The sequence below is a fragment of the Ictidomys tridecemlineatus genome, chromosome 11 (assembly GCF_052094955.1).
Source record: "Ictidomys tridecemlineatus isolate mIctTri1 chromosome 11, mIctTri1.hap1, whole genome shotgun sequence".
Lineage (NCBI taxonomy): Eukaryota > Metazoa > Chordata > Mammalia > Rodentia > Sciuridae > Ictidomys > Ictidomys tridecemlineatus.
Window position 1 is genome coordinate 77,236,719 of NC_135487.1, and position 26,247 is coordinate 77,262,965.

Sequence of the window (26,247 nt, forward strand, 5' to 3'; positions counted from 1 at the left end):
GTTCACAGCCTTTCACTTGCTTCTGCTCTTTATTAGGGTTTTACCATTCTTTCCTCCTGGGTGGTCTGGATCCTCCATTTCCTCTGTTATGGGTTCAGTCTTTTCCAGGGCCTTCTCTTCTCTGGTTGAACACCCTGCACCAACCAGAAGCCAGTGTTACTCTCCCAGTGAGAGCTGAGAATCAGCAGGAACAGGAAAGGAGGGGAGATGTAGGGGGAGCAAGTGAGTTTTCCACCACAGGAAAACAGTCCCCTTAGAAGGCTGAGCCAGTGCCCCTGTGAGACCAGCCCCTCTAGGCCCCCTGGTCTGTCCTACTAAAGAGCTCCAGCCTCAGCATGCAATCTCTGCCAAGCCCAGGGTGTTCTGGAATTGGAGTTTCAGAATTAGAGTTTCACCTCATCCTCTTGCTTTTTCTTTTTCAGTGGTGCTGAGGATGGAACCTGGGGCCCCAAGCATGCTAGGCAAGTGCTCTACTGCTACCCTGCGTCCCTCATCCTTTTAGTGTGCCAGGGAGGGCCTACAGTGCCAGAAATGGATTTAAAAACAAAAACCAAATCCAAGATTGAATTTGGAATGGGTTAAATTTCTTTAGCCCACCTCTGGTTGTTTTCATTACAATCCAAAACATGACAATGTCATGATGAACCTCCGGTAAAAGTCCAGTCGAGGTGACAAGATTTTGTAAATTTGGCATTTGTTCTCAAAGGACGTCAGGACATCCTGGAAGGGGAAGACAAGCAGAAAAGCTGGGCAAATTGAGAGGAAGCAGGAGAAGAGGAAGCCACTGCTGCCAGCACCTCAGGACCCTGGACTCAAGTGCAGATGCATGAGCGGTTTTCTAAATGCAGCAGCCACCAGTGCCCTGGCACAACCCCTCTGTAGATTTGCAGAATGTGCAGAGAAGGGGCAGGCAGGGGCCTGGTGGTCAGGGATGTGCTCCCTTCAGTACATGTAGCCCTGGTTCCTGAAGGATTTTTCAATCTATTCCCTGCAACTCCCTTGGTCACTTTACTAGATGGCAGACTGCACTAATGCGTAATAAAATAGCAAGGGGAAACATCCTTCTGAATAGTTGAGCCATTGGGGTGGGGTCCTTGCCAGGAGAACTATTCAAGCTCCAGATTTTTTCCCCAGTGACCAGTGGGGATTTGTGCAAGATACGGATGTATCCTGGGCTCCATTTCTTCAGTTGTGAAAGGAAGGGATAAGGTGGAGAAACTTAGTTATTTTCTGGTTTTAGACAGTGTTAGAGATCTAAGTCAGTCTAGTCCATGAGACAACTAAAAAATATTTGACTTCTGTCAGCAAAAATGTATGTGATTCACTTTTGAAGAAGCATATTTGTCTTCAGATATTTTTCTTGAGAGGCAGAGTATCTCTTGGGATTGAAGAAAGAGGGGAATAAAGCCAAGTCCTGATATTTACAGACACTCTATTCCAGGAACACACTCCTGTGTTGAAAATTCCCCCTTATCATGGGATTATAACTTTATTGTAGTAGAAATATAAAGGTTAATAGATAGACAAGATGCATAAAACAATATAATGAAAAAGTGCTAGGCTGTCAAAGTTTGGACCATTGGAAAGAAAGAAACAAACAAAGAACACCAAAAAACTTACCTAGGCCTTTTAAAATCCCAAGACTAATTCCCTAGAGAAAGCAAATATTGATCTTAGTGCTTCAAGGATAACCCTGGTCTAGGCCCCATAAAGCGAAGGGCAGGTAGGTGAGCAACAAACACATTGGAAAGTATTTCCTTTGCTTCCAGAAGTTCCCAGATCTAGGGAAACTGTAGCACATAGCTCTAGAATTTCTCTGCCTTCTCAGAACTTCCAAAAGAAGCTGTGCTTTTCTCTACTTCTAGAACTTTCTCCAGGCTTCTGTTTTATTCAGGATTAAAGTTAAATTTTATCTCAGGTCCATCATGAGCAAATGCCCTTTTAGCCTTATTCCCCAAGTGTAAGAAAGATCAGCACTGGGAGAGCCTGGAAGTGTTTGCCTTGGAGATTGACAGCTCTGCCTCTGCCTTTGATTTATTCTCAATTTGGAAGAATGAATTAATTTATATTTTGGAAATGTGGAAAGGAATCAGAAAGTAGAAGGTAGGCAGCAAAGGACAAATGCAGAGATCCCCCCATGATTCCCTAGATCTCTGCTTTAAGCTGAGAGGTTGGAAAAGTTATGTGAACCCTGAAGTGGTGTGGCCTTCTTGTAAAAGGGCATTTAATCCACTGGAATGAACTTGTTTGCCAATTCTCAGTCACTGGCCCAGTGATACAAAGGTGGGCTCCCAGAGGCTGTGTTGCTAGGAGGTGCTGGGTGGTAGAGATGGCTTAGCAGGAATCTCACCCTTGACAAAAAGGTTCATTTTTGACAAGCCACACACATCCCACATTAGCCCAAGGAGCCAGTGTCAATCATTAAGAGTTTTTTTTGTTGGGCTGCGGGTGTAGCTCAGTGGTAGGAGCGCTTGCCTAGCATGTGTGAAGCACGGGGTTTGATTCTCATCACCACATATAACTAAGTAAAACAAGAGCCCATTGACAACTAAATAATAATAATAATAATAATAATAATAATAATTAAATTAAATTAAATTTAAAAAGAGGGGTTTTTTGTTTGTTTTAATTTTTAAACAACTCACCTTCACCACCAAGCCAGTAAGACTCCTGTAGAAAGAAATACCAAGGAAGTGGGGTTCCATGGTGCCCTGAAAACAGAAAAGCAAGTAAGAAACCTAAGCGAACTGCTACCTCACCCTACCACAGTTCTATAAGATCTAGAATGTATCTGTCTCCACCTCAAATTACAACTACAGATATTTATAGTTCACAAGCCATTATATAGCTATCCACAGGCTACCAGAAAGATTACTGCTTTTAACATGTTGTAATGCAAAAGGTCATGTTCTTTGGGTGTTACCAGCAACACTAATAGTGATGGTCTTGGCTGATATCAGTTTTCCAAGAAAACATTTTATTGAAGAATTGAGTCACATCAGCAGTTACCACATAGCAGAAATGATGATAATCACTAACATTTGTTGGATACTTTCTCTGCATCAGGCCTTGCTATAAGCACTTTCAGTGTGTGAAATAATTTAATCCTCAAAACAACCCTAGAACATAGGTAGTAATATTATTCTTTGGATACAGAAAATGAGGCTCTCTGAGTTTGAGCCATCCGCCCCAGGTCACAGGTTTTTAAGCAGAAATGCAAGAATTCCAACACAGGCAATCTGGTTCTAACGTCACTGTTTCAAGCCCTCGTCCTACTGGATCCAGCTGGGGTTCAAGGAAAAGACTCCCAAATTTCTAGTCCAGTTTTTGTTGCAACTTTTTGCTCCCTACAAAATGTTGGTTTTGTAAGAACACTGTCCTTGCTTTTTAAATAGATGTTGTAGGTCATGCCCCCCCCCCTGCACACTGGACTGTAAGTTCCTCAGGGCAGGCCTGGGTCTATCTTTGCCACCCCTTAATTCCCAGAACCTGCTGGACCTCACACAAAGGTGCTGCATAGTAAATAGTTGTTGACCAAACAAACTATTTAGCTTGGCTAAAAACAAGCTCTTGAGTTATGCAGAATTTCAAAGTAAATCTTCTTCCACCAGCAGAGGAGATATAAGAAACAGAGTGAGCAAGTTCAAGGGTCTTTGTTTGGGTCATGGCCTCATGGGTTGAATTGTCTCCCTCTCCAAAAAGACAAGTTGGGGTCAGTGGCATTGTACACAATATCTTGGTCTTAGTCCCTAATTCCTGTGCAGGGCACAGCGCTCCTAAAATCCTTGACATTCCCTGATAGGAGTGTCTTCTGTTATTCATGGAACCCTTTTCTCAATGTACCTGAGTTATTGCTAATGAGGTGACTCACGGTGGGGCAGAATGGGAACTGGTCATCAGAAAGAACAAATTTGTGAAGAGACAAACTTTTAGCCCCAACCTCCAACTTGTGGGGAGAAAGAGCTCTGGAGATTGAAATAAAAATTCTTGATTAGCACTTGGAGAGCATCCAGGTTGGCAAGCACGTTTTGGTGCAGGGAGTGTGTTGGGCACAGAGAAGACATGGACCCCCCCACACACATACACACACTGTGGCCTTATGCATCTCTTCTATTGGCTGCTCCTGAGTTTAATTCTCTATAAAAGTTGTCATTGAAATTAGGACACTGTGGCAAAATGTGGCTATCCTGGTATTGCCTTTGCCCCTGAAGTCTGGATTGAGGGAACTCTTGTGAACTGAGCCTGTGGCATCTTCGATAATTCTGGATACTGTTAGAACTGGGTTGAATGGTTGGTGTCAGAGAATTGGTTGGTGTCTGGAAAAAACAAAACAAAACACATTTGGTGTCAGCACAGTGTTGAAAGAAAGACACCAAATTCCAACCCCATATATCTCAGAAAGTGACGTCATGTGGAAATGAGTTATTGCAGATGTGTTCAGTTAAATTGAATGAGGTCACACTGGAGTAGGGTGGGCCCCCATCTAATATGACTGGTTTATAAGAAGATAGCCAAGTAAAGGCAGACATACATGTGAAGATGGAAGACTGGAGTGATGCTATCTCTGAGCAAGAAGAGGCAGAGTATGAAAAACCTGCAGAAGCTCATTTCAGGCAAGGAAAGATCCTTTACTTACAGGGTTTGGAGGGAACATGGCTGTGCTTTGATTTTGGACTTGTGGCCTTCAAAACACTGAGATGCCAATTTCTATTGTCTTAAGCCACCCATTTATTGCATTTTATTATGACAGCCCTCGGAAATGAATACGTATCCAAACCCAGGCCTCTGGACTCAGCCTAGCCATCTTTCTCCCATTCAGGGTCGCTGCCTACTTATTTTTGCCAACAAAGGCTGCTTTGCAATGATCTGAGAATCATGAGCTTGTCCCTCCTCAGGGACCAGAACCCATCTCACCCTCCCCTGCCTGCTCTTGGTGACAGCATCAAAAATTAAACTCAGCCACCACAGCACAAGGAACCTATCCCTAGGAAATGCTAATTTGAAGGGAAATCTGATTGATTCCAAAACTGTGCAAATAACCAATTTTGTTTCAGGAGCTAATTTTTCATGCTACAGATTGATCAGGTATTTATTTGGTTTCTACAAAGTATCAAGCACTATTCTGGGCACAGATGCTGTCACAGAGAACAAAACAGATCAGGTGCCCGCTTTCATGGGCTTAAGTTCTCCTAAGTACAGAGAGTCAATAAATAACCTAGAGATGTCATATCAGGTGGTGATGAATGTTTCCCAAAACAAAGTAGAATATGGGGAGGTGGGCACAGAAGGAATGTTGTTTATATAGTGATAGATATCATTAGTCTGGAAAGATCTTTGTAATGAGGAGACATCTGAACAGAGACCTGAACAAAATGAGGAAATGAGCCTGCAGGTATGAGGGACAGAGAGAGAAACATCTCCTGGCATTGAGAAGAGCAGGTGCAAAGGCCTGCAGAAGAAGTATACTTAAGGTGGGACCATTCAATGGGGAGGCTAATGCATCTGGAGAAGAGAAACATGAGGAAGAAGGCAAGGACAGGAGATGAGAAAGATCACTAGAGCCAAATAATAAGCGTGGGCTAGGTCAGAGTTGGAACATTGGGTTTTACTCTGAAATGAGAGAAAAGCCACTGGAGGGATGTGAACAGAGAGGGCTGACACCATCTGACCCAGATTCTGAAAAGTTCTATCTGAATACAATTTAGAGAACACAATGGTAGGAGGTAATGGTGGAAGAAGGAAGTTTGGACTGAGACAGTGGTGACATGAAACAGATTCTGGATCTATTTCTAAAGTAGAGCCAACCAAATTTGCTGGTATATCTTTGGCTTCTAGATTTAAGTCTTAAATGCTGGTTCTGAGAGCCCAAATTCAAAGATCTAAGAAGATATAAAATTTAAACTAGATGGATGAGTGAGAGCTGGGGATCTGAAGAACACAATCACCTTTATCCTAGGGAGGGAGACACCTACCTGGAAACACCTGGTCAAGGTACCAGGCAAGCAAGCCATATATAGCAGCATCAAGGAGCATCATCTTCATGGACAGCAGGAAACTATACCCATCCCCTTCCACGGGACTGTTCCCAATGTTGTTCCACTGCAGCCCCAGGCCTTGCTCTTCAAAGCGAACCAGGTACTCAGTGCCAAACCCAAAAGCCACAGGGGACAGCAGGCTCTGCAGTGGGGTAAACAGGTCGGAAAAGACAAGCAGAGGGTCTTTTACCCAACCCACCAGCACCCAGAAGCCCGCATACAGGGAGGAGTGCCAAAAGAGGGTTCACACTGTGTCTGAATGTTAGGCCAGTCAGGGAGGGGTTACGGTGGTTTTCCCATAGGTGAGAATTTTGGGAATGCTTCTCAGGCCTCAGAGACCCCTGCCCAATATCCACTGGGCCATGCTCATCTGTTCAATGGAACATAGTCATGTTGAAGTGCAATGGGGAGACAAAGAAATGCCACACAGCATAACACACCACAGAACCAACCGCTCTCATGTTCTTTTCCCCTGTCTGTTCCCTCTTTCCTCTCTGTTTTGGAGAAGCACACAGTTCTGGGTAGAACAAAGATGCTAACTTGAGCTGAGTGAATCCTACTGGAAGGGCCCACAAAACTATCAGTTTCCTCGGGAAAGCCAGGGGCCCATCAGGGAATGGTCTCAGGACCTCCTAAGGCCTGTCAGAAAGGTAAGAAAACCCCCAGATTACATGGACTGTCACCTTTCCCATCTCCAGATTGGGGATAAAATTTTTCTTAGGTTCTCTCCCAAGAGAGCAAGCCAACTGAATAGGTGAAGTGCAGAAGAAAATCTGAAGTTAAAGTTTTCCAGCCAAGTCCCCCTGGGTGGTCCCTGACATGACAAAGCACCTGCAGAAGGATTTGGTATCCCCCTTTCCTCTGCTCAGAGGTCTCTCTGTAGTTTGGAGGACCCTGGAAAGATTTCAGAGTGTCTCTCTGCAAAAAGAAGAAATTCTCCAGCTCTATGTCTACATAAACCTTTTTATTTTTATTTTTTTAATCTAAGCCCAGCTCTTGTCCACACAGTTGTCAGATCTACAACTCCCTATGGATCCACATTTCCAAGATGCTGGCTTGGCCTCAAAAATACTGTCTGACTAACCACTGCATACCAAAGCAGCTCAGCTTTGCCCTCAGGCTGATGCAGGATTTCTACCACTACACTGTGATCATTTTAGAAAATTGGGAGCTATATATAGCAGCAACCAACTGCTTATTTAACATGAGAAACAAAAGGCAGATGCCCTGGCAGCTCTGCAGCCAAATGAGTTTGAGTTGCAAGAACAAGTTCTGCTAAACAGAGGCAGGCAGTAGTCCTCTCTTGACTAATAGGTAGTCAAAAGTCTATTTCAGGAGTCCTCTCCTGGCCAGAAAGCCTGACTCTGGGAGTTCATTTCGGCACCAATTTTGCATGCACTGGGGAGCATGTCAAAGACACTTGTAGAACCACTTTGATCCAAGTTCTTTTGAAGCAGGGAAAGCCCCTTTCAGAAAATGAAAACATCTTTCTGAACAGTGAAGGTTTAGCTCCCCCCTTTCTGATTTTTCTCAAACACTAAGAAAAGGAAGGTGAGTGAAATGATCACCTGGTTCTCCTCTCACTTGTAAATAAAGGGGACCATGGGCTGAACTGGCTTTTCATGGACTTTTAGGGCAGATTAATCAAGTAGGATTGGTGAGGAGGGACCCTTAGGGAGGTCATGGTGGCAATTACTGGTACTCTTGCCCCTGCACCTTGAGCTTTACATTAACCTTTTAGTCTTATGTTCTTTGGAGCCAAAAGGTAAAGCAGACTTCCTCAGAGAGCAGGCTGGGCTGCTACAGACCCTCCAGAAGCAATAATGCCAGGGTGGGCCCCAGGCTCTCACCACAGCCTTCTTCAGCTCGGTGGTCATTCGGTCCTGCCAGGCAAAGCACAGGATGTGCGGCAAATAGAGGGTGAAGTAGATGACGCCACTGCAGGCTGCTGCCAGGCTGGCCTTGGAGAAGAAGGTGCTGAGCAGGAAGCACTGCATGATCGTGGCAGTGGAGAAGGTCAACAGGAACAGGAAGATAATGAACGGATTGCTGTAATGTAGGATTCTTCCATGCTGAAACCAAAGAGGTCTTGGGTCAGTAATTGCCACCCATGCCCAGGGTGCCATCCCATTCAGGGGTGACCTGTGTGCAGTGATGCCAAGGCCTACAGAGCCTCCGCCCAGGAGGGGTCTCTCCCCTGTGCCTGTTTTTAGTGCCTACATTTCCACAACTCACCCTCTATTCTCGGAGTTCCTTAATCTCAAACATGCCATTTCCCCTGGGAGGGGTGCCACATTAGGCTGCCTCTCAGTCATGGGCAGTGCTACAGAAAATTAACTGAAAGATCATTAGGCTGAGCTGGCTCCAGTGTTTCGGATTCCTACATAAGCAAACCAATCCTAACTCCAAATAAGGGTCACTTAATCAGAAATTGTCAACTACCTTCTTTCTAGGGACTTTAACCAATCGAATATTTTCTTTTTCTATGTCTTGTTCCCCATCTCTTGAGTGGAGCCCTGATTCACTGAGGAATTACTGTTTGCTCAAATAAACTCTTAAAAATTTTAACGTGCTTAAGTTTATCATTTAGCGGCAATTATTACAGGTTAAGTAAGTAAATCCCAGGTGCAAAGGGGATGGTGTGGAGAAACATGCCTACAGCAAGGGAAAAAGACCTGGGTCAGGGTGCTTGAGGCACCAACAGCACCCTGGAGGAACTAAGTAGATGAGGGCAGAGAGGGAGTGGGAAGACCACTCAAAACAAGCTTTGATATTTTTCTGGGGCCTGGCCTGCACTGGACCACCTGCACTTGTATCTGAGGTTTGCCACACACATATGTGAAATGTCAGTAATGAATCTAGATCACTTGGAAGTGGATGGGCCCTCCCCATTCATGATTATCATAGAAATACTTTTCACAGAACTTGCTTGCAGTATTCAGTATCTCTCACATTGGTCATGTAGAAAATAGGAGCAAACTAGCAACTCTCACTAAGTGAGTTACTGCCCAGTCACATTATAAGGTTAGATGTTTAAATGTACTAGACTTTCTTCACTGTTCTTCACTCTAGCAACCTATGAGGAGTTTAACCCTTTGGATATAGCTCCACAAATAGATGATCCTGTGCTTTTCTCAGGAATACAAATGAACAAATGGTTTCATCTCATAAATTAATTCTGGTCTATTTGTGGTGGTTCCCTGAAGCCCTGGGTTCTTCTCAGTAGACAAGAGAGACCAATCAGCAGTATCTGTCATGAACATGGAAGAGTTGAATGGAACAGGTGTGCCTCTTACTGCTGTGGCCACCATTTCTCCTTCATGTCCTTAAGCCTATTGGGCACTCAAGGAAGAGATTGAAAAAAGGAGTGTGTATGTAGAAAGGAAGGTGGAAGAGAGCTGTGCTTAATTAGAACAAATGTCTGAGGAAGTCTAAATAAAAATCAAAATTAGGACTCAACACCCCTGATTTTATATGTCAAAAGTACTGCACATCACACTAGAAAGCGCCACGCCCTTTCTTTAATCTCATGCAAAAGTAAGTCTATGGCCGAACGTGCGGCTTTTGACTACAAGAACTTTAGGACAGTTGTTTCTGTTCTTAGAAGAATGAAATCAATTTCTTGTCCCAGCCCAAAGCAAAATCCCACAAACGCCCAGGCTGTGTAATTTCTCACTGACTTCAGCCAGGGATGTAAGTCATTTGGCCAACACTACTATTTCACTGGCTTTGACTTTTACCAATGACCACTGTTTCATGTTGTTGTTCCTAGCAGCTTGCATAACAATGGAACCTTCCATTGTCCTTGCTTCCAGCTTCTTTCCTGAGTTGTTGAGTTGGGGAGGAAGGAACAAGGGAAGATGGGAAAGTCATTCAAAAGAAAACCCTACTTTGGTGTAGAATGCTCAGCTTATCACTGGACTAATATTCTGATTCTCACAAGGAGGAACCTTTGTGCTAGAAACTCTTTACGACCATTCTTTACCTCATGTCCTAGCTTTGAAATCCAAATGGTCCATTCTTAGGAAGGCAGATCTCCATGTTAGTTATTAGCAACAAGTCAGGCAAAGCCTCACAGGTATTCAGTCAGATGATTACATATTGACTCCTTTAGTTCTTTTCTTTAATATTTATTTTTTTTTTGGTTGTAGTTGGACATATACCTTTATTTTACTTATTTATTTTTTTATGTGGTGCTGAGCATCGAACCCAGGGCTTTGCAAGTGCTAGATGAGCACTCTCCCCTGAGACACAACCCCAGCCCCTTACTCCTTTAGTTCTGAGAACACAAATTATCTAGGCACTGGGGAATAAACAGACCCAGGGATGAGATAAATAAAGTTGCTGACAAGTTGGTCCCCTCATCTCTGTAGTGCTCTGGTCCCATTTGCAAATTTAAAACCACATCCAGGTGGAATCAGGTTGTTTGAGATTGACTTCTATCCACCTTAGCACTGGTTTTCATTCAACTTTAGCATTGTGTAAGGCCACAGCTCACTGGATTACAATGTAACACTATAAAACAAAATCCCTGAGATTTAGGAATTTTATTATAAAGAGAATGGACAGGATTCTTGTTTAAATGGATATGTTAGTTGGACGGGATATATGATGGAACATTCTTGGATCAGGGAGATTCCAGGTGTGGTCCAGTATGGGATGGGAGACACTCAACAAGTCTGTAGATCACTACACTATTGCATAGTACAGAGGAACACTCACTACAAGATGGTGAAGATTTTTTTTTTTTGAGCCACTACCCCAGTCCCCAAATACCATCCTTTAAAGCAGAGATGTTTTGATGATTTTATAGGGAGCACATTTTTAAAAAAAATTTTGTGAAGCCATGAGTGCCATGATGATGATTAATAAATAGTCCAGGGCCCTTGCACTAATACCACTGAAAGGGCATTTCACTTTCAGCTATAGCCAGTTGTTGGAATGATAATCTCAGAAAAAAATTCCTGAACTCATTCTATGTGTTCAAAGAGAACACCCTTTTGAACACATAATCATCCTGTGCTGGATTCTCTTAATAGCAGCCTCTCCAGAGAGGCATGGAATGGGGCTGGAAAATCTTGTGTAGACAGGGGCAGGAAGGTGTCATGATACACTCCTTGAGGGAGGCTTTCTCTCTCTGAGAATCTTCTACCTTGCCTGAAAGGACTGGGAAGCTGGATGTCATGCTATCCTTGGTAACCAGATGACTAATAGGCACAAGTTCATTAATAGGAGGAAAGGCGTAAGGAACAAAATTGTTTACAAATTTCTAGGCCTTTTCCATTTGGCTTACCATGATGAATTTCATCAGGAGAAAGATGCTCATGGACATGATAGAGAAGCTGTCCAGGAACCAGGTACACCAAATCACTGCATTGGAGACACCCTGGTTTTTCAAGGTCTCCTTCAGCCTCAATTCCTTTTTCAAAACGATGCCCTTTACAGTCATGGAGACGGAGTAGATCCATGCCAGCACCACGAAGACAGGGAAACAGCGGTTCAGGATGATCATAAAACTAAAGGAAGAGGAGAGAGGCAGAATAATAGAGTGTCCTGTATCTGATGGAGATAGAGTAAATACTTTTGAAAGAATAGAAGAAAAAGAAAGAAGAAAAAATCTCCATTGGGCATTCAGTGGGCTGGATCCTTTAATACATTCCATTTTGCCCTGAAACATTATTTTCTCTATAGAGCAAGATAGTGGTTTTCTGGATAGCTTAGATAGATAAATAGTCTGCAGGTAAATTGGTAGATAAATCACATTATTTACCATGGCCACCAGAGGACTCTCCCATACTGAATGACCCCAAACCCAATGTCATCCCATACCCACCCACTTCCCTTTCTTATCCTAAAAGTGGACCCACGCTTTTGCCCTTGGCTTTACTTCCTATCTCTGCCTTTTGTCCAAACCCACACTAACTGCAGAACAGCCTCTGTTATCTCACTGGTTTTCCACAGAGCTGAGGCTGGAGAACTGATTGAACTAGAGTGTTGAGAGAGGGCTTCCTGTGTTCCATACTTGGCTTTGTTTTACAGTTTCTCTAGCTGGCAGTTTGACTCTTCCTTTCTTCAGGCTTCTCTCCTTCCTGAACCCCTCAGACACACACATCCACTCTGGTGAACTTCCCAATCTCCCCCCAAACCCTTGGAGTTGAATCCATAAACCAACTGTAGTTCTGTACTATTGTCCTGTAAATGTTTCTGACCTCATCTGCCAGGATCAATGTGTCCTCCCATCTCCTCTCCAGCTTTTTCTTGCTCTCTACCACCTTCCAATTCTATGTTCAGCAAAACAGTATAGATATGACAGGCCTGGGGATGAGGGGGCCAGGAGAGGAGACCAGCCCATCCAATGCATTCCTCCATCTTTTCATTAAGCATACCTCATGGGAATGTTAATTAGGGAAACGGCTGCATTATTCTGAGGCTCCTAGGATCCAGACCTCCTTGCCATGCAGAATGCAAATCTGCTGATTTGGCAATCAGTGGGCAAACACTCTGACCAGAACCCTTCTACATACCAAGCATACTAGGTGGTGGGAAATTTAGATAGCCTTCATATCCCCTTCCCCAAACTCACTTCCAAGGCTTTAAGTTTCACCTTCTCGTTTGCACTTCCAACACCAGCTCTTTCCCTATTCCCTGCCACTTCACTTTCTCCTTTGCCCCTGCCTGGAGCTGGGGGGCCAGCTCAGTCATAGCTCCATTTTCTTTAATGTGATCCCAGTCCCCAGGGTTCTCTCTGGAGACACTGAATCCTTGAGAGCACCCACCCAACCCTAGAACCCACTAGCTTTTCAAGGAGGAGGATGGGCCGCCTGGGACTCACGAGTCATCTACGAAGCAGGGGTAAGGCATCTGCTAGAGATAGACTCTGACTTCCACCTGGGCCTGACTGCTTGTGATCCCCTGCTCAACCATGTCCGCAGATAGGCAGAGCCTCCCCAGATGTACTGGAAATCATCCACAAGATATGCCCTGGTGCCAGAATCCCAGTACCTAAGAAGACACAGGGGAGAGGAACAGAGGATGTGACTGGGAATGGGCAGCTTACCCACTCCCCATGCACAAGTGATTTAGGACTCACTCTCTGAAAATCTTTCTCCTAAATATTCCCAAAGTATTCAGTTTTGCTTTCTAGGTCACAGTTTAAATTTCAAAGCTGACTGTGAGCCACAGTAAGACTCTGTAATCACTTTTGTTACTCTACTTTGAGCCATTAAAAAATCTTATTTCCTCTTATGTAACTTAATTTTATTGATTTGTAGACTGAGTCCAGCCTCAATCCCACTGACTTTGAAGGAACCCACTGAGCCCTGCCTGAAATGTCACCTGTCTTTGATCTTATTGGTTTTCTCCACCACATCTATATCCATCGGGATCTTGTACTTCACATGGGGTGGTAGGGAGCTGGTCCAGGGATACATGTCAGGGAATACCACAGCAGCCCAGAATCTGTTTTCCTCCAGCAGGGAGAGGGCTCTTTGGGTGATCTGAATTTCATCATCATAGCTTTCAAACTTATCCAGGACCAGGCACTGCAGATAATCACAAAAGCCAAGGGACTTTGAGGAGCATCAGCTACAGAGACTCAAAAGACAGAGGATAAGCTGCTGCCACAGGAGGTGAGTCAAAGGCAAAGAGACCTATAAACTATAAACTATTAACTCTGGGTCTGGTGTTAATTTCTCAGTGTGTCTAGAGTAGGGGCTCCAGGGGCTCCAAATATGCAAGTCTTCAGAATGACAAAAATATGGCTCTCATTCCTCAGCATGGGTAGGTGAGGGAGTAGAGTCATGGTGCACACAGCTACTCAGAAGATCAAGCTTGATGATAAAAGAGTGTGAGAGAGAGAGAGAGAGAGAGAGAGAGAGAGAGAGAGAGAGAGAGAGAGAAAGGAACATTCTAAGTATTGAACCTTCCCAACTCTCTCCAAACACACAGTGTAGACAGCTAAGAGATGAACAGGGAGGAAGAAAGAAAGGACAGTCAAAGTGATTTCACCTGAGAAATCATTTCCAATTGCAGCTTAATGAAAAGAAATGCTAACAGAGGAGTCTCCCTTATATGTCTCTTTTCTCCCCCTGGAAGACAGGGAAACAAAAAAGTATCCACAAAAGAGCAAAACTAAGAATTTCTTTGAGTTTGAATATGAGGGATTGCCCACTTGTACAGACTTGATAAAGCATTTTTATTATACTGGCATCTGTTTATTTTCCTTACAATTTGTTCCTAAAATACTCTTGGGTGCTAGTATCCATAATTTTTTCTTAGAACTCATAAAAGATCGGCTGGCTTTGTCTTTTTTAAAAAATACTTCTTTATTTATGTTTGGTTATAGATGAACACAATACCTTTATTTATTTTTATGTGGTGCTGAGGATCAAACTGATGGCCCCAGACTTGCCAGGTGAGCACTCTACCCCTGAGCCACAATCCCAGCCCCTAGATGGCCTTGTCTTGATGAATTTCTTACTGAGAGTATGCCATGTGCCAGAGCCTGCTTGGTTCCAGGAAGACAAGGTGATATAATCTCCTCCTGAAAGAAACTCAAACATACTGGGGAGAGGGGCTAAGTCTATGGAAGGAATCAGGGAAGGCTGATTAGAATAGAGCAGGGGGTTCCCTCTTCAGCTGTGCTTAGACTACTGGGGAGCTTTAAAAAGGCACCTACCACCCATCTCAAGAAGCATCTCAAGAAGCAGGACCAGGGTATCAGCATTTTGTAAAAAGCTCCCCCGATGGTTGCCAGGCACAGAGAAGAGCACAGGGTGAGCAGAGGTGAGTGGTGAACAGGGGGGTCATTTGCCCTGTGGGACTCTGCAGTGGGACCAATCAACTGAGGGGTCTTTTGGGACACAGAGCTTTCAATGCTCTGGGAGAGCTCTGGGCACACCATAAGGAGTCACTATAGGGTTTGAAGGAGAAGAATGATATATGGGATTCTGTTCCCAAGATCACTGTAAGGAGCAAGGAGAGAAGCAAGAAGACTAAGTTAGAAGGCTATTGACACAATGCAAGCTTTAAGAAACAAACAAATTCCCACAAAGAACCCGGGGGGGGGGGCGTTAGCTGGAATCCTCATTTGACTGGAGAGGAAATTAAAGCCTAGGAAGAGACTGGCATGAGGACCCACAGATAGAAAATGGCAGAGCCTGGGTTCTCTCCCCACTTTCCATCTCTGGCTGAGTTTCTCCCCAGGCACTAGGAGCTGCAGGAAGACCCCCAGTCCACAGGTCCAGGGACATGTGGCTCCAGCCCTTCCACATGCTCACAGGGGTCTTTAGAGGAGACAGAGCAGCCAGCATTGCTTAACCTTACTTTGTAGCCCAGGCAACCTAGGCTCTAAGAGGCCAAGTTCCCCCCAGATGGTAGAATAAACATCAAATTCCAATTCATTTGGTTCCACAAATGTTAAATGGAGACAGGAGAAACATAGCCAGATTTTGTTTGGTACCTGGGATTGAACCCAGTGGTGCTTAACCACTGAGTCACATCCTCAGCCCCTTTGTATAATTTATTTAGAGTTTCACTAAGTTGCTGAGGTTGGCTTTGAACTTATGATCCTCCTGCTTCAGCTTCCCAAGTTGCTGGAATTATAGGTGTGTGCCAACACGCCCGGCTCAGAAGCCTCTGATTTCTGAGGGGCTGTCTGGGAACACGCAGCTGTTGCAAACCCACCCTCCTTGGGTCTCTGGTAATGAACTGTCCTGCCCCAGGCTCCACAGCCTGAGAGTAGGTTCCAGATAAAGTTCTCAGTATTCTAGATAAAAAAGAAAGGAAACTGGCTTCCAGTTGTCACAGGTAGAAACACACTGAGAACATCTATGGGGCCAAGGCTTAAGAAGGTAATAATTTTAAAAAGAGATGGAATTGGTACTTCCTTAAGAAATTCTACACATCATAGAGATACAGGAAATTCAGGGTTTTCATCAGCCATTCTCTTGAAAACAGGCATTTCTTGCCTAGAAATACTGGCCAGTCCTTAAATGAAATGAAAGACTTAAGTGCATCGTATGCCAAAGGTTCTCAATAAATGTTCAATTCTTCAGGACATAAATAATGTAATGTTCAGTTTTCTTGGGGGGAAGGGGATCTAATACATAGACTCTCACCACAGCTACCCAAGGCCTGCCCCAGGGTCATCTGTCAGTACTAACTATAATAGCACAGCTGTGGGTGGATAGGACTGGCCACTTGGGCAAGAAGGCTTCAGAACTGAACTGCTTGAACACATTAACAAAACACACATTTAAGTTTGCTTTAGGAAGACCACAACTTTCTACAAAGATGAGTGATAATACAGTCTCATTTTATCTGTTTTTCAACTGCAAATATAGATAGAGAAATAAGCCAGACACAGAAAGACAGATACCATATCTGCTCACTCACTTGTGGAAACTGATGAAGTCAACCTTGTAGAAGAACACAGTAGACAGTGGTCATTAGAGACTGGAAGGAAAAGTTCAATGAGAGGCTCCAACCAAAACAGGGAGAGTGGAAGAATCACTTCTGGCTCTTCTTTAGCATCTTAGGGTAACTAACTATTGGCTAAATCAATCTAAATACATTTCAACATGACTAGAACAAAAGAGTATGAAATTACCAGCACATAAAAATGATTATTGGTTGAAGAAATAGAAATACTTATTACTCTGACTTGATTGTTCTGCTTTGTACATATGCATTGTATTAAAGATATACAAATATTATGTTTCAATAAAAAATAATTGCATATACACAATATTGGCAATTAGAGTCAATCTGAAAAATGAAAAACAAAATTATATTGGGAGATAAAAATTCTTTATGCACTTCATGGTGTGTCTCAGACAGACACACATACACACACACACACACACACACACACACACACACAGAATATTCTACCAATTCACATAGCATCACAAGGCATTTGGACAGTCTGAGAGGGCTGTGGTCTGATAGCCTTACTTTCCTGGGGGGGGGGGGGGACCAAAACAACCAACCAACTTGGGACCAGAGGAGCAAAGGCTCTGCCTGAGGTCAGCGTAGGTGAGGAGCAGAATCTGTATCTATGTCTTTACATGCTGAGCCTGCAGTGTGGTGCTGTTTCCCTTCATTTCTCTCTCTCTCTCTCTCTCTCTCTCTCTCTCTCTCTCTCTCTCTCTCTCTCTCTCTCTCTCTTTCATACAGGTAATTAACCCAGGGATATTTTACCACCAATCTACATCATTAGCCCTTTTCATTTTTAATTTTGAGACAGGGTCTCACTAAGTTGTTGAACCTGGCCTCGTACTTGAGATCCTCCTGCCTCTGCCTTCTGTTTGTTCAGATTACAGATATGCACCAACATACACAGCCTTCATATTCCTTTAAGAGCCAGCCATAGTCCAACCACAAAGTTGGGGCACAATATTCCCGAACAATATCTCTTGCCCTAGTGCATCTTCTTGCACTGTCTGGCAGAATTTTCTGTAATGATAGGATTGTTCTGTCTCTGCCCTGTCCAGTATGGTAGCCGGTAACCACATGTGACTATTGGGTACTTGAAATATGGCTAGTGCATCAGAAGCACTACATTTTTAATTTAAATTAATTTAAATAGCACATAGGGCTGCTGTTTGCTATATTGTCATCATAGCTCTAGAGATACTAAGTTCTTCAAGATGTGATAACACAGTCTCATTTTATTTGTTTTTCAAGTTTACAACTGCAAATATAGTAAGAGAAATAAGCCAGACGAAGAAAGACAAACACCATATCTTATTAATCATGGTTTCTGGAAGCGTTGTTCTCATGACAGGGACTTAATAAGCACTTACTAAATTGAGTTGATTTAAATTTATAAGTCCTGAATGCTTAAGGAGTGTAGCCATATTACTATTTTGAACAATATTCTGTGCACCCAAGAATTACATAACAAACTAGCAGAAATTCAAAAAGTGAATTTTTGCTTTGACCTTAATGAGAGTATCACCCTTAAAATTTAAAAAAAACAATATAAACACATGCATTTTTAATAAGGTGACATTCAGAACTATCTAGTCTATTCTCTTTGAACTTATGAGTCTGAAGGTAAAAGCTACACTAGAATAAGTGACTGATGCTTTCAGTGACTTTCTTGACTCCCATGATGACATGGGCTCCACTTGGGCCAGCTGATCAAGCAGCTGATTCACAGTCAGATCCTGATGTGTTCCCCTAGACGGATGCCCTGATACTCTCTGAACACAAACAACTTAGAAATTTCTCAAATACTCATTTCCACCCTGAAACATCTGACCCATTTCCATCTTCCTCATCTTGGAAAATGTCAGAGCATGGTGTTTCCTGACTGCGTGGCCTCTGCCTCCCTCGCTGTAAATCTGAGTTGTGTCTGACCTCAGAGGTTTCTTCTAAGGACCATATGAGATAGTGTTTGTGAAGGGCTTAGCAAGCACCATGCTGTAAGAATATAAAGGCCACACTGCCCTGGAGTGTAGCAGTGGTAGACTGTTTGCCTACTAGGACTGGGCCCTGGATCCCCAACTCTACGGGGCGGGGGAGGGGAATAAACAGGGAAAGAAAGAAAATGGTGACTGAAGTCTTGCTTTGTGCTGGGCATGGTCCAAGGACTTCACTCAGATTAACCCATTCACCCTAACAACCTTCTGAGGTCAGCTGCCAAGATCACTCCAAGTTCACTTATGGGGCACAATGAGATAAGCTTCCTCTGGATAAAGTCTGCTTTTAACCATTACAGTATACTCAACTGTCTCATGAATCAATGCCTTAATAAATACCAATTTTCTTGTTGTTTTTGTAAAATATCTTGAACGTCAACAGTGTCAAGTGACTTTTTAAGCCCCTGCCAAATTACTTTTCCTTCATGACAGCTGTTCATCAGGGAGGAAGGCAGATGTTTTCTTTAAATAATCTGTCTGGGACTCACACACAGCACTTCATCTGGTCAGAATAATGCTATGGACAGAAGCCAAAGCCCCTGTCCCACCTGAGCATGGGAGTGGAGGGGTGCTGGGTCCTAACCTGGAGTTCATTGGCTGCTCATTAGCCACTCAGTGAAATTCAGACAAATCTGCACAGATGAAGGGATTACAAAGCAAATCCAGACTGTCCTCTTCATCAAATCTTGAGGTCAAGGCAGAGTGATTGTAGAAAATGCCCTGCACATGAGTCAGAGGTCCCCAGGTCTTCCTCTGGGGGTATGACTCATGATGGAGCCTTGCATTCCCATAGGGAGGCCACCTGCCTCACGGCAAGTGACCTCATTCCTTATGGATACTTGCACTGATCCCCAAAGTTAAAATCTTGGCTAACGGGCATGTATATTAGTAAAGTATGTGCATGAGTATGTTAGGAAGGCAGAGCTAACTGGTTAAACCCTTAGCAAAGGGCCTCCATTTTGATATATTTGGTCTGGTCTGCCTGGCTAGTCAGTCACAACAGGGTGGGTTCTAATGAGATGGAGGCCATGGTATTCATAGAAACTATCTGGACCTACACAGAGAGAAACTGTGCTATCATGAATGTGAGGGAAGAATACAGGTAGATAAAATGGGTAGTATAAGGGCTCCACACATATCCAGCACCACCATTGGGAAAAGAATTCAAAGGACCTCTTCCATGAACAGAAAGTCAGTATCTTGTGGCTTCTGAGGCAGACTCGAGACAAATGTTACAGCCGACTTCAGAATCTCAATAAAAACCATTATAATGGCCTCTGACAGCCAAGGAAACAGCAGTCAAGCATGAAAAGGGGTTTCCTGGTCGCCTTCAGTTCCCAACTGCTATAGCCAAAGCCAGGTGGCAGGGCCACCACCCTTTGAAGTCTACACAAGTCCGTGGTCCCTTTTTGGTTGTTTTGCCGGCACTCACCAGGAAGCAGAGTTCACCCTGGCGGAAGGAAGAGGTCCGAACTCTCTCCAGCGCAGGCAGCTGTGTTCACAACCTCTAGAGAATGCAGTCATTTGTTGATACAGCTAAATCAAACACCCTTTGGAGGAGAAGCCCCGGGAACAGCAGGCTTCCTTCTTCAACTGTGACCTCTCTGTCTTGAATTTAAACATTAAGTAACAGATCCATGAAATTATCTATTAGGTGGGGGAACAACGTCCAGTGGAAGCAAAGAAAGGCAAAAAAAAGTTTCTTTTTGTTTGAACTTGATAATCAAAGGGGGCTGGCACCCGTGCTGATGCTGTAGCATAAGCAGTCATATTTTGACTACTACACCCCAGACACGTCAGGGGTGAGGACTTCAGAGATAAGGGAGGCACTGGACCCTTAGGGATGTTGACTGCTCCTCACATCTTAAAAGCTCAGGAGGAGAACAAAGCAGCTGACAAATGCCATTGGAGGCCTCAAGTGGTCCTGCTGGTGTTAATGCAGACACCTGGGGTTCCTTTTGGAAAATGCCAGTGGATGTGGGCAAACATCCCAGAATGAATTTCCTGGCAGATCTAAACTCTAACAGTCAAGATTTATTTCCCACTACATGGAAAAAGCCACTGAATAAAAAGAGTTTCGGCTGTTTGGGTTGGTTGGGGATGGCGAGTTAGAGGCCAAAGGCGCTGCAATAAATTTTATCATGCGTTTTGGGCACAGTCAGCAGAGATCTGAAACATTCCCCCCCAGAGAGCAAGGAAACGCACGACTGGGAAACAAAGGGACAGGAAATGCACATTGAAAAAGTCTGTTTCCAAAACAAATAAATACAATAATGAAACAAATGAAAAGGCCAAGCTGGAGTACAAGGACTCACGATGGGCAAAGACACCAGGTCATGCTTGCATCTAGCTGGGTCCAAAGGAAGACAGCAATTCAGGGCTGACAACTGCAGGGAACATTAGCTCTCAAAGTTTCTAGTTCAGTCATTCCAACAGCTCCAGAGGTGGGTAGGTGCTACTATATTGGAAATATTTGACAATCAACAGGACTGGGCCCTGACCAATCTTTTGTGACATTCTAGTCACAAATATTCAGTTCCACCACACCAATGGCACTATTGAACTGCAGCTCTGGTTATCATCCTTTTTGAAGGAAACGGAACAGTAATGTTGTCCCTAGTCAACTGGCAAAACCAATCTTTAAGGTCCAGCACAAATGTTATTTTCAGTTTTCGTCTGGCATTGAGGACTGTCTACTTTAAGTCAGTGTAGCTCCACTCAGATAAGCAGGCAAAGGCAAAAAGAAAACCAGCTTCAGCACTTTGAGGAGATCAGGTCAATGAAGTAAAGAAGCATATGAACAGGGCTGGGGTTGTGGCTCAGAGGTAGAGCACTCGCCTAGCATGCATGAGGCACTGGGTTTGATCCTCAGTACCACTTTAAAAAAATAAAATAAAGATCTTGCGTCCACCTATAACTAATTTTAAAAAAAAAATTAGGAAAAAAGAAAAAAGCATATGAGCAAATAACATTCAAGGCTCCTGTGGAGAGAATCTGAGTCCTGGATTGGGATGTGAGTGTTGACCAGGTAGTCGAGGGAAGCAAGGAAGGAAACATGCAGCTATTCAAGGCAGGAGCTTTGGGGCAGCCCCATAGACCATGGAAGAGTTCTGAAGGGGCTAGATTGGGAAGAACTTCATCTATACAGCAATGAGGAGTCAATGAGGGGTGGTAGGCCATATGTCACTGCGTGCTTGGGCTTTAGAAAGATGTCTCTAGAGGCAATGTGGGAGCTGAACAGAAAGAGCGAGAGGCCTGTTTAGAGGTCAGATATAAAGAGGGAGAGGAAGGAGGAATCACTTGGATGAAGAACTGACAGTAGTCAGAGGGTGATGTCTTGAATTTGGATTTGCACAACATATCTCTACTCCGTCAGGTTGAATTATTGTTCTGCCCGTTCTGTGACACAGCTCTACTATGGTATTGTTGGACGACATGTTTGTCTCTCCCAGAAGAATGGGAGTTTCTGGGGAGTCAGGGATTGACAGTATTTATTCAGATGTATCATATCCAACACATGCAAGTGCACAACAGAAGAATGAACTCAAGCCTTTTCTCATTGCTCCTCTCATATAGCTATTTTTTAAGCAGAATAGACCTACTCAGAGTACTCAGAGAACTCCTGTACTCTGCCTATTGTCCTAAATATTACAAAATAATTGCCATCTTCATTGGACTCATTATATAATTGACCCAAACAATGAGTCCTGTGTCTGTAATAATGTGCCTTGCACATTACAGGGGAAAGGATATTTTCATCAAAGTCAGACAGAAATATTCAGAATTTTGGATCCACCAGCATCTGCTGTGGTATATTAGACAGTCAGACACCCTTGAGGCTCTGTTTTTAATTCTATAAAATACAGCAATTGTGCCTATGAGACAGTTAGGAGTGTTGCCTGAGATGACATGTGAAAGTGCTCAACATCATCTTAAGTCATAGAAGCTTCCAGGTAAGTCCCTTCCTTTGGCCCACAACCTCTCCCTGCCACCCTCATCCTATCCCCAACCCTCGCCTGCATTTTCCTTCCTTAGCTCAGTTCTGTTTCTGAGGGACTGAAGAGGCACAAAAACAAGGTTGTTGCGGATGAGTGGCTTAGGATCTAGATCACTGCCCTTAAAGTAATATTCTCTTTTAATGTAGACTGCTGTATTCTGCCTCACTCTCCTCCATTTCTCTCTAGCTTCCCAAAGCTTATCTGGAGACAGTGAATTCACAGAAGAAAGCAGCAGGATAGATAATCCACAAATATCTGCATATCTGACTCTAAAGGGCATTACATGATCAGCAGCTTTATCTTCTTAATCCTATTTGATTTTTTTTTTTTTTAAAGCTAGCCTGGAAAATATGTTCCCTGAGAACATTCTAGTTGGGTGGTGGTGGCATGTGGCCAAGAGTATGCAAGGTTTAGAGGAAAAAGAGTCCAAAAATCTGGCTACTGATAATTCAACAAGATAATTATCATGCAGATAATGAAAAGTTAGGCACACATGTTAACTGTGTGGACGACCGACCGAGGAAAAGCAGTTAAGGAAAGCATGTTTTCTTAAGATGTAGAGAAAGGTAATAGTTACTGGTTAGAGTACAATTTTATGCCTTGATCAGAGGTATTTTCATATTAAAATTTGGCTGAATTTAGCTTCCTGATGTGAAATATAAGACCTCAAAATCAAATATACTATGAAATTAAAATCCACTGTGAACTCTAAATAGCATTTTATCTGTGCCTGGACTCACCTTTCTTTTTTTAATTTCTAAAAAAACAAATAAAAGGGGAGTTTATATGTTTGTTTTAACTAAAGGGTAACCAAGAGGAATAATTTGTCATTTTTTTTCTAATCGTGCTTTTCTCCCGAAGCAAATTATATGTGAAAGTCACATATGAATTATGGATTCATAATTATTTAAAATATGCAAATAATTCACAAATATTTAAAATAAACATTTCATAAATATTTAAAATATTTACCTACACAAGTTCCCTTCCTTCCTTCCTTTCTTCCTTCTTTACTTTTCTCTGTGAAGAGCAAAGACCATAAAAAGACAGATATGGGATAAATGAAATTGTAGAAGCCCTTATAGGGAGAGATGGTCAGAGGATGAGAAAAATTCCAGACTCAGAAATCCAGAAGGGGGCCCATAGCCATCCTCCTTTCCCTACAGAAAAGGTCGGACAGCCTAACTCCAGACCAACTCACTAAGGTTAATATGAAGAGAAGCTCAACAGTCCCTGGTTAATGTTTATGCAAAGTTTTGAATCTGAGGGGAAAAAAAGCATATTCCCCACTTGGTCCATGGTTCAGGGTGGACATCCATGTGGTTCATGGCAATGGCTGCCGTGAGTGGATGTCCCTCTATGACCCTGCACATTCTCATTTCATCCCCAGGGCCACCATGAAGGAGGGCACTGCCACCCCATTTGACAGATGAGGAACCTGAGTGGAGGGCATTTCCTCACATGCCTGGCTCATACATGGTGTGGATGTGTAAGCACCTTGGGCCCTGCTCTCAATCTGTCCTCAACAACAACCTTAGGAGGTCCCTTGTGTTGTTACTGGGATTTTTACAGAGAAAAAAGTTGAGCATCAGAGGAAGAAAGTGGCTTTCTCTGAGTGATATAACGAGAAGCAGAAATCCTGGGCATTTGTCCTCACAGGTAAGAAGGTCCCACAGACAGTCTCCAAACATGCAAGGCAGATTCAGGAGAATCAGACACTCTCATGGGATGTTCAGTAAGTAGGGCCTCACCTTAAGAAGGAAGGGATTTTAGCCCTTCTAGCAACTGAAAAGTATTCAATCACTCTCACTTTCTATAATGACAAAAGGCTTAAAGATTTGAGCTTGGTTCTCCAAGTTTCTATTACTGTTCAATATCACAATCAAGTGTCACCTTGATTTGAGTGACATCATTTTCAAGAGTACACTTGCTTAATTTTTCTTAAAAAGATATTTTATTTTTCTTTTTTGGAATAGTCAGGGATACAGGCACAGACACTGGAATAGGAAGAAGTGTTTAGTTTTCTTTAGTACAAGCTCTGTTACTAAAAAAAGAGAGTCCCAGGCCAGCCTTAATCCACCTATGCAGTGACACACTTGCTTCCCTGTCCTGGAGAGACCTTCAGAGTCACCAGGGAAGGATTTCCATGGCCTGTCTGCTACTGAGGGATACTCAGGGTAGGGGTAGAGGGACTGCCAAGTTCCTCCAGACTTTCCAAAACATAAGAACAGAAGCAGAGCCATCCTGGGCAGATCACAGTGACTTTTTGCTTCTTCACCCAACTATCTTGTCTTTTTAGTTCCTTACCACCTCACTTTCCTCCTCCCCACCTCTAAGGTCAGAAAGATCAGAAACCACATTATCATACCTGCTGGAGTTCTTCCACCATCAAATTCCCTCTGAAGAATCCCTGGGGGAGGCCACTGACCTATGACCAGGTGGCCTTTACTCAGAGGCCCTGAGAATGTCCTGGTGGCAGAATGTGATTAACAGTTTCATGATCTCTAGAGGAACACCATTTGTGGAATTTAGATGAGGTCTGTCTGATTGTATCTTGTTTAAAACTTAATACTTCTTAATTACTTATTATATGACAGGCTTTGCCTCCATTAGCTCTTTTAATTCTCAAAACAAGTCTGCTCAGTAAGTACTATTAATATCCCTATTTTATAGAGATGGAACCTGAGGCAAAAATTTGAGCCCAGGCAGACTTAAGGTCTGGAGACTGAATTGTTAACTATTTAAGTAATTAATATTTATTAAGTATTTGTTGAATGCCTGGTGCTACATTAAGTACAAGCTACCTGTTTTTTTTTTAAGCAATCCGTCAACATACAAATAAGTTAAGTCAAATAAAGTTAAGATGTATTTATTGATAGGACCTCATGAAAACATCGTGAAAACCACTGAACTCTATTCTACAAGAATAAAGGAATGGAGACCCCTGTTCAGTTCTGCCTGGATCATAGCAGTTTGTGAATGGTGGTGGGCCTGGCCAGGGGTGTGGGCTTAGCAGGTAGAGGCACTTTGAGAGGAGAGTGATGTCAATTGATCACCACGACCCCACAGATCTAATAGTTCTGTAAATATAGAGATTAGCAGGCCTCTTCCCAGGGCATTCTGAGTCAGTCAGTCTAGGCTGGTGCCCAGGAAAGTGTTTTATGAAAAGCGCTCAAGGTCACTCTTGTTTTCAGACAACTTGAGAATGGCTTTGTAATTCCCTGAACTTGGATGCTGCTGTTGTCATGCTTGGCACCTTGTGAGAAGTCACCTATGAAGTGTGTGCTAACACTTCCAGGGTCATGGAGAGGGAGGATCATATCCCTAGGGAACTCTTAGTGGCTGCAGGGCAGCAGGGAGTCCTCCAGGGCACCCAGGAAAGCACAGCCAGGTTCCTCCTCACTAGGCAGTCTGCCTCAGGACCCACACATCTGAGATAGGAGGGTTGCTGGTTCCAGAGACTCTCAGTTCATTTCCTCCTTTATGGCTTAGGACGTCTGTCTTCTGGTGGTTTTAGATGACACCAGGCCCCAGAGCTCATTGGTGGCAATGAGATGGAGATATTCCCAGGAGATGTGAAGCTGAGAATTTGAAAATGACTAAGATATGCTCCCTGACCATCAGTAAACCCAGTCTCACTGTTCATCCAGAGACAGACACACTGACAACTATAATTTAACTTGCACAGGGGTCTTAAAAGTGTGAAGACAGAGCCACAGAGTAAACGAAAGAGGAGTAATGACTAAGCCTAAAGCAGAAGAGATATTTGAGGATTGAGTCTGAAAG

The 26,247-nt window shown here is 43.4% G+C and overlaps 1 protein-coding gene across 1 annotated transcript in view; it reads right to left on the reverse strand.

Moving 5' to 3' along the window:
- Positions 1–26,247, reverse strand: part of LOC110598401 (retinal-specific phospholipid-transporting ATPase ABCA4) — a 134,908-nt gene that overhangs the window by 59,380 nt on the left and 49,281 nt on the right. Inside the window, 8 exon segments of the mRNA XM_078027772.1 lie at positions 45–134; positions 2,646–2,711; positions 5,973–6,177; positions 7,886–8,107; positions 11,329–11,551; positions 12,868–12,964; positions 12,967–13,037; positions 13,371–13,576. Coding sequence (XP_077883898.1) covers positions 45–134; positions 2,646–2,711; positions 5,973–6,177; positions 7,886–8,107; positions 11,329–11,551; positions 12,868–12,964; positions 12,967–13,037; positions 13,371–13,576 — 1,180 coding nt within the window.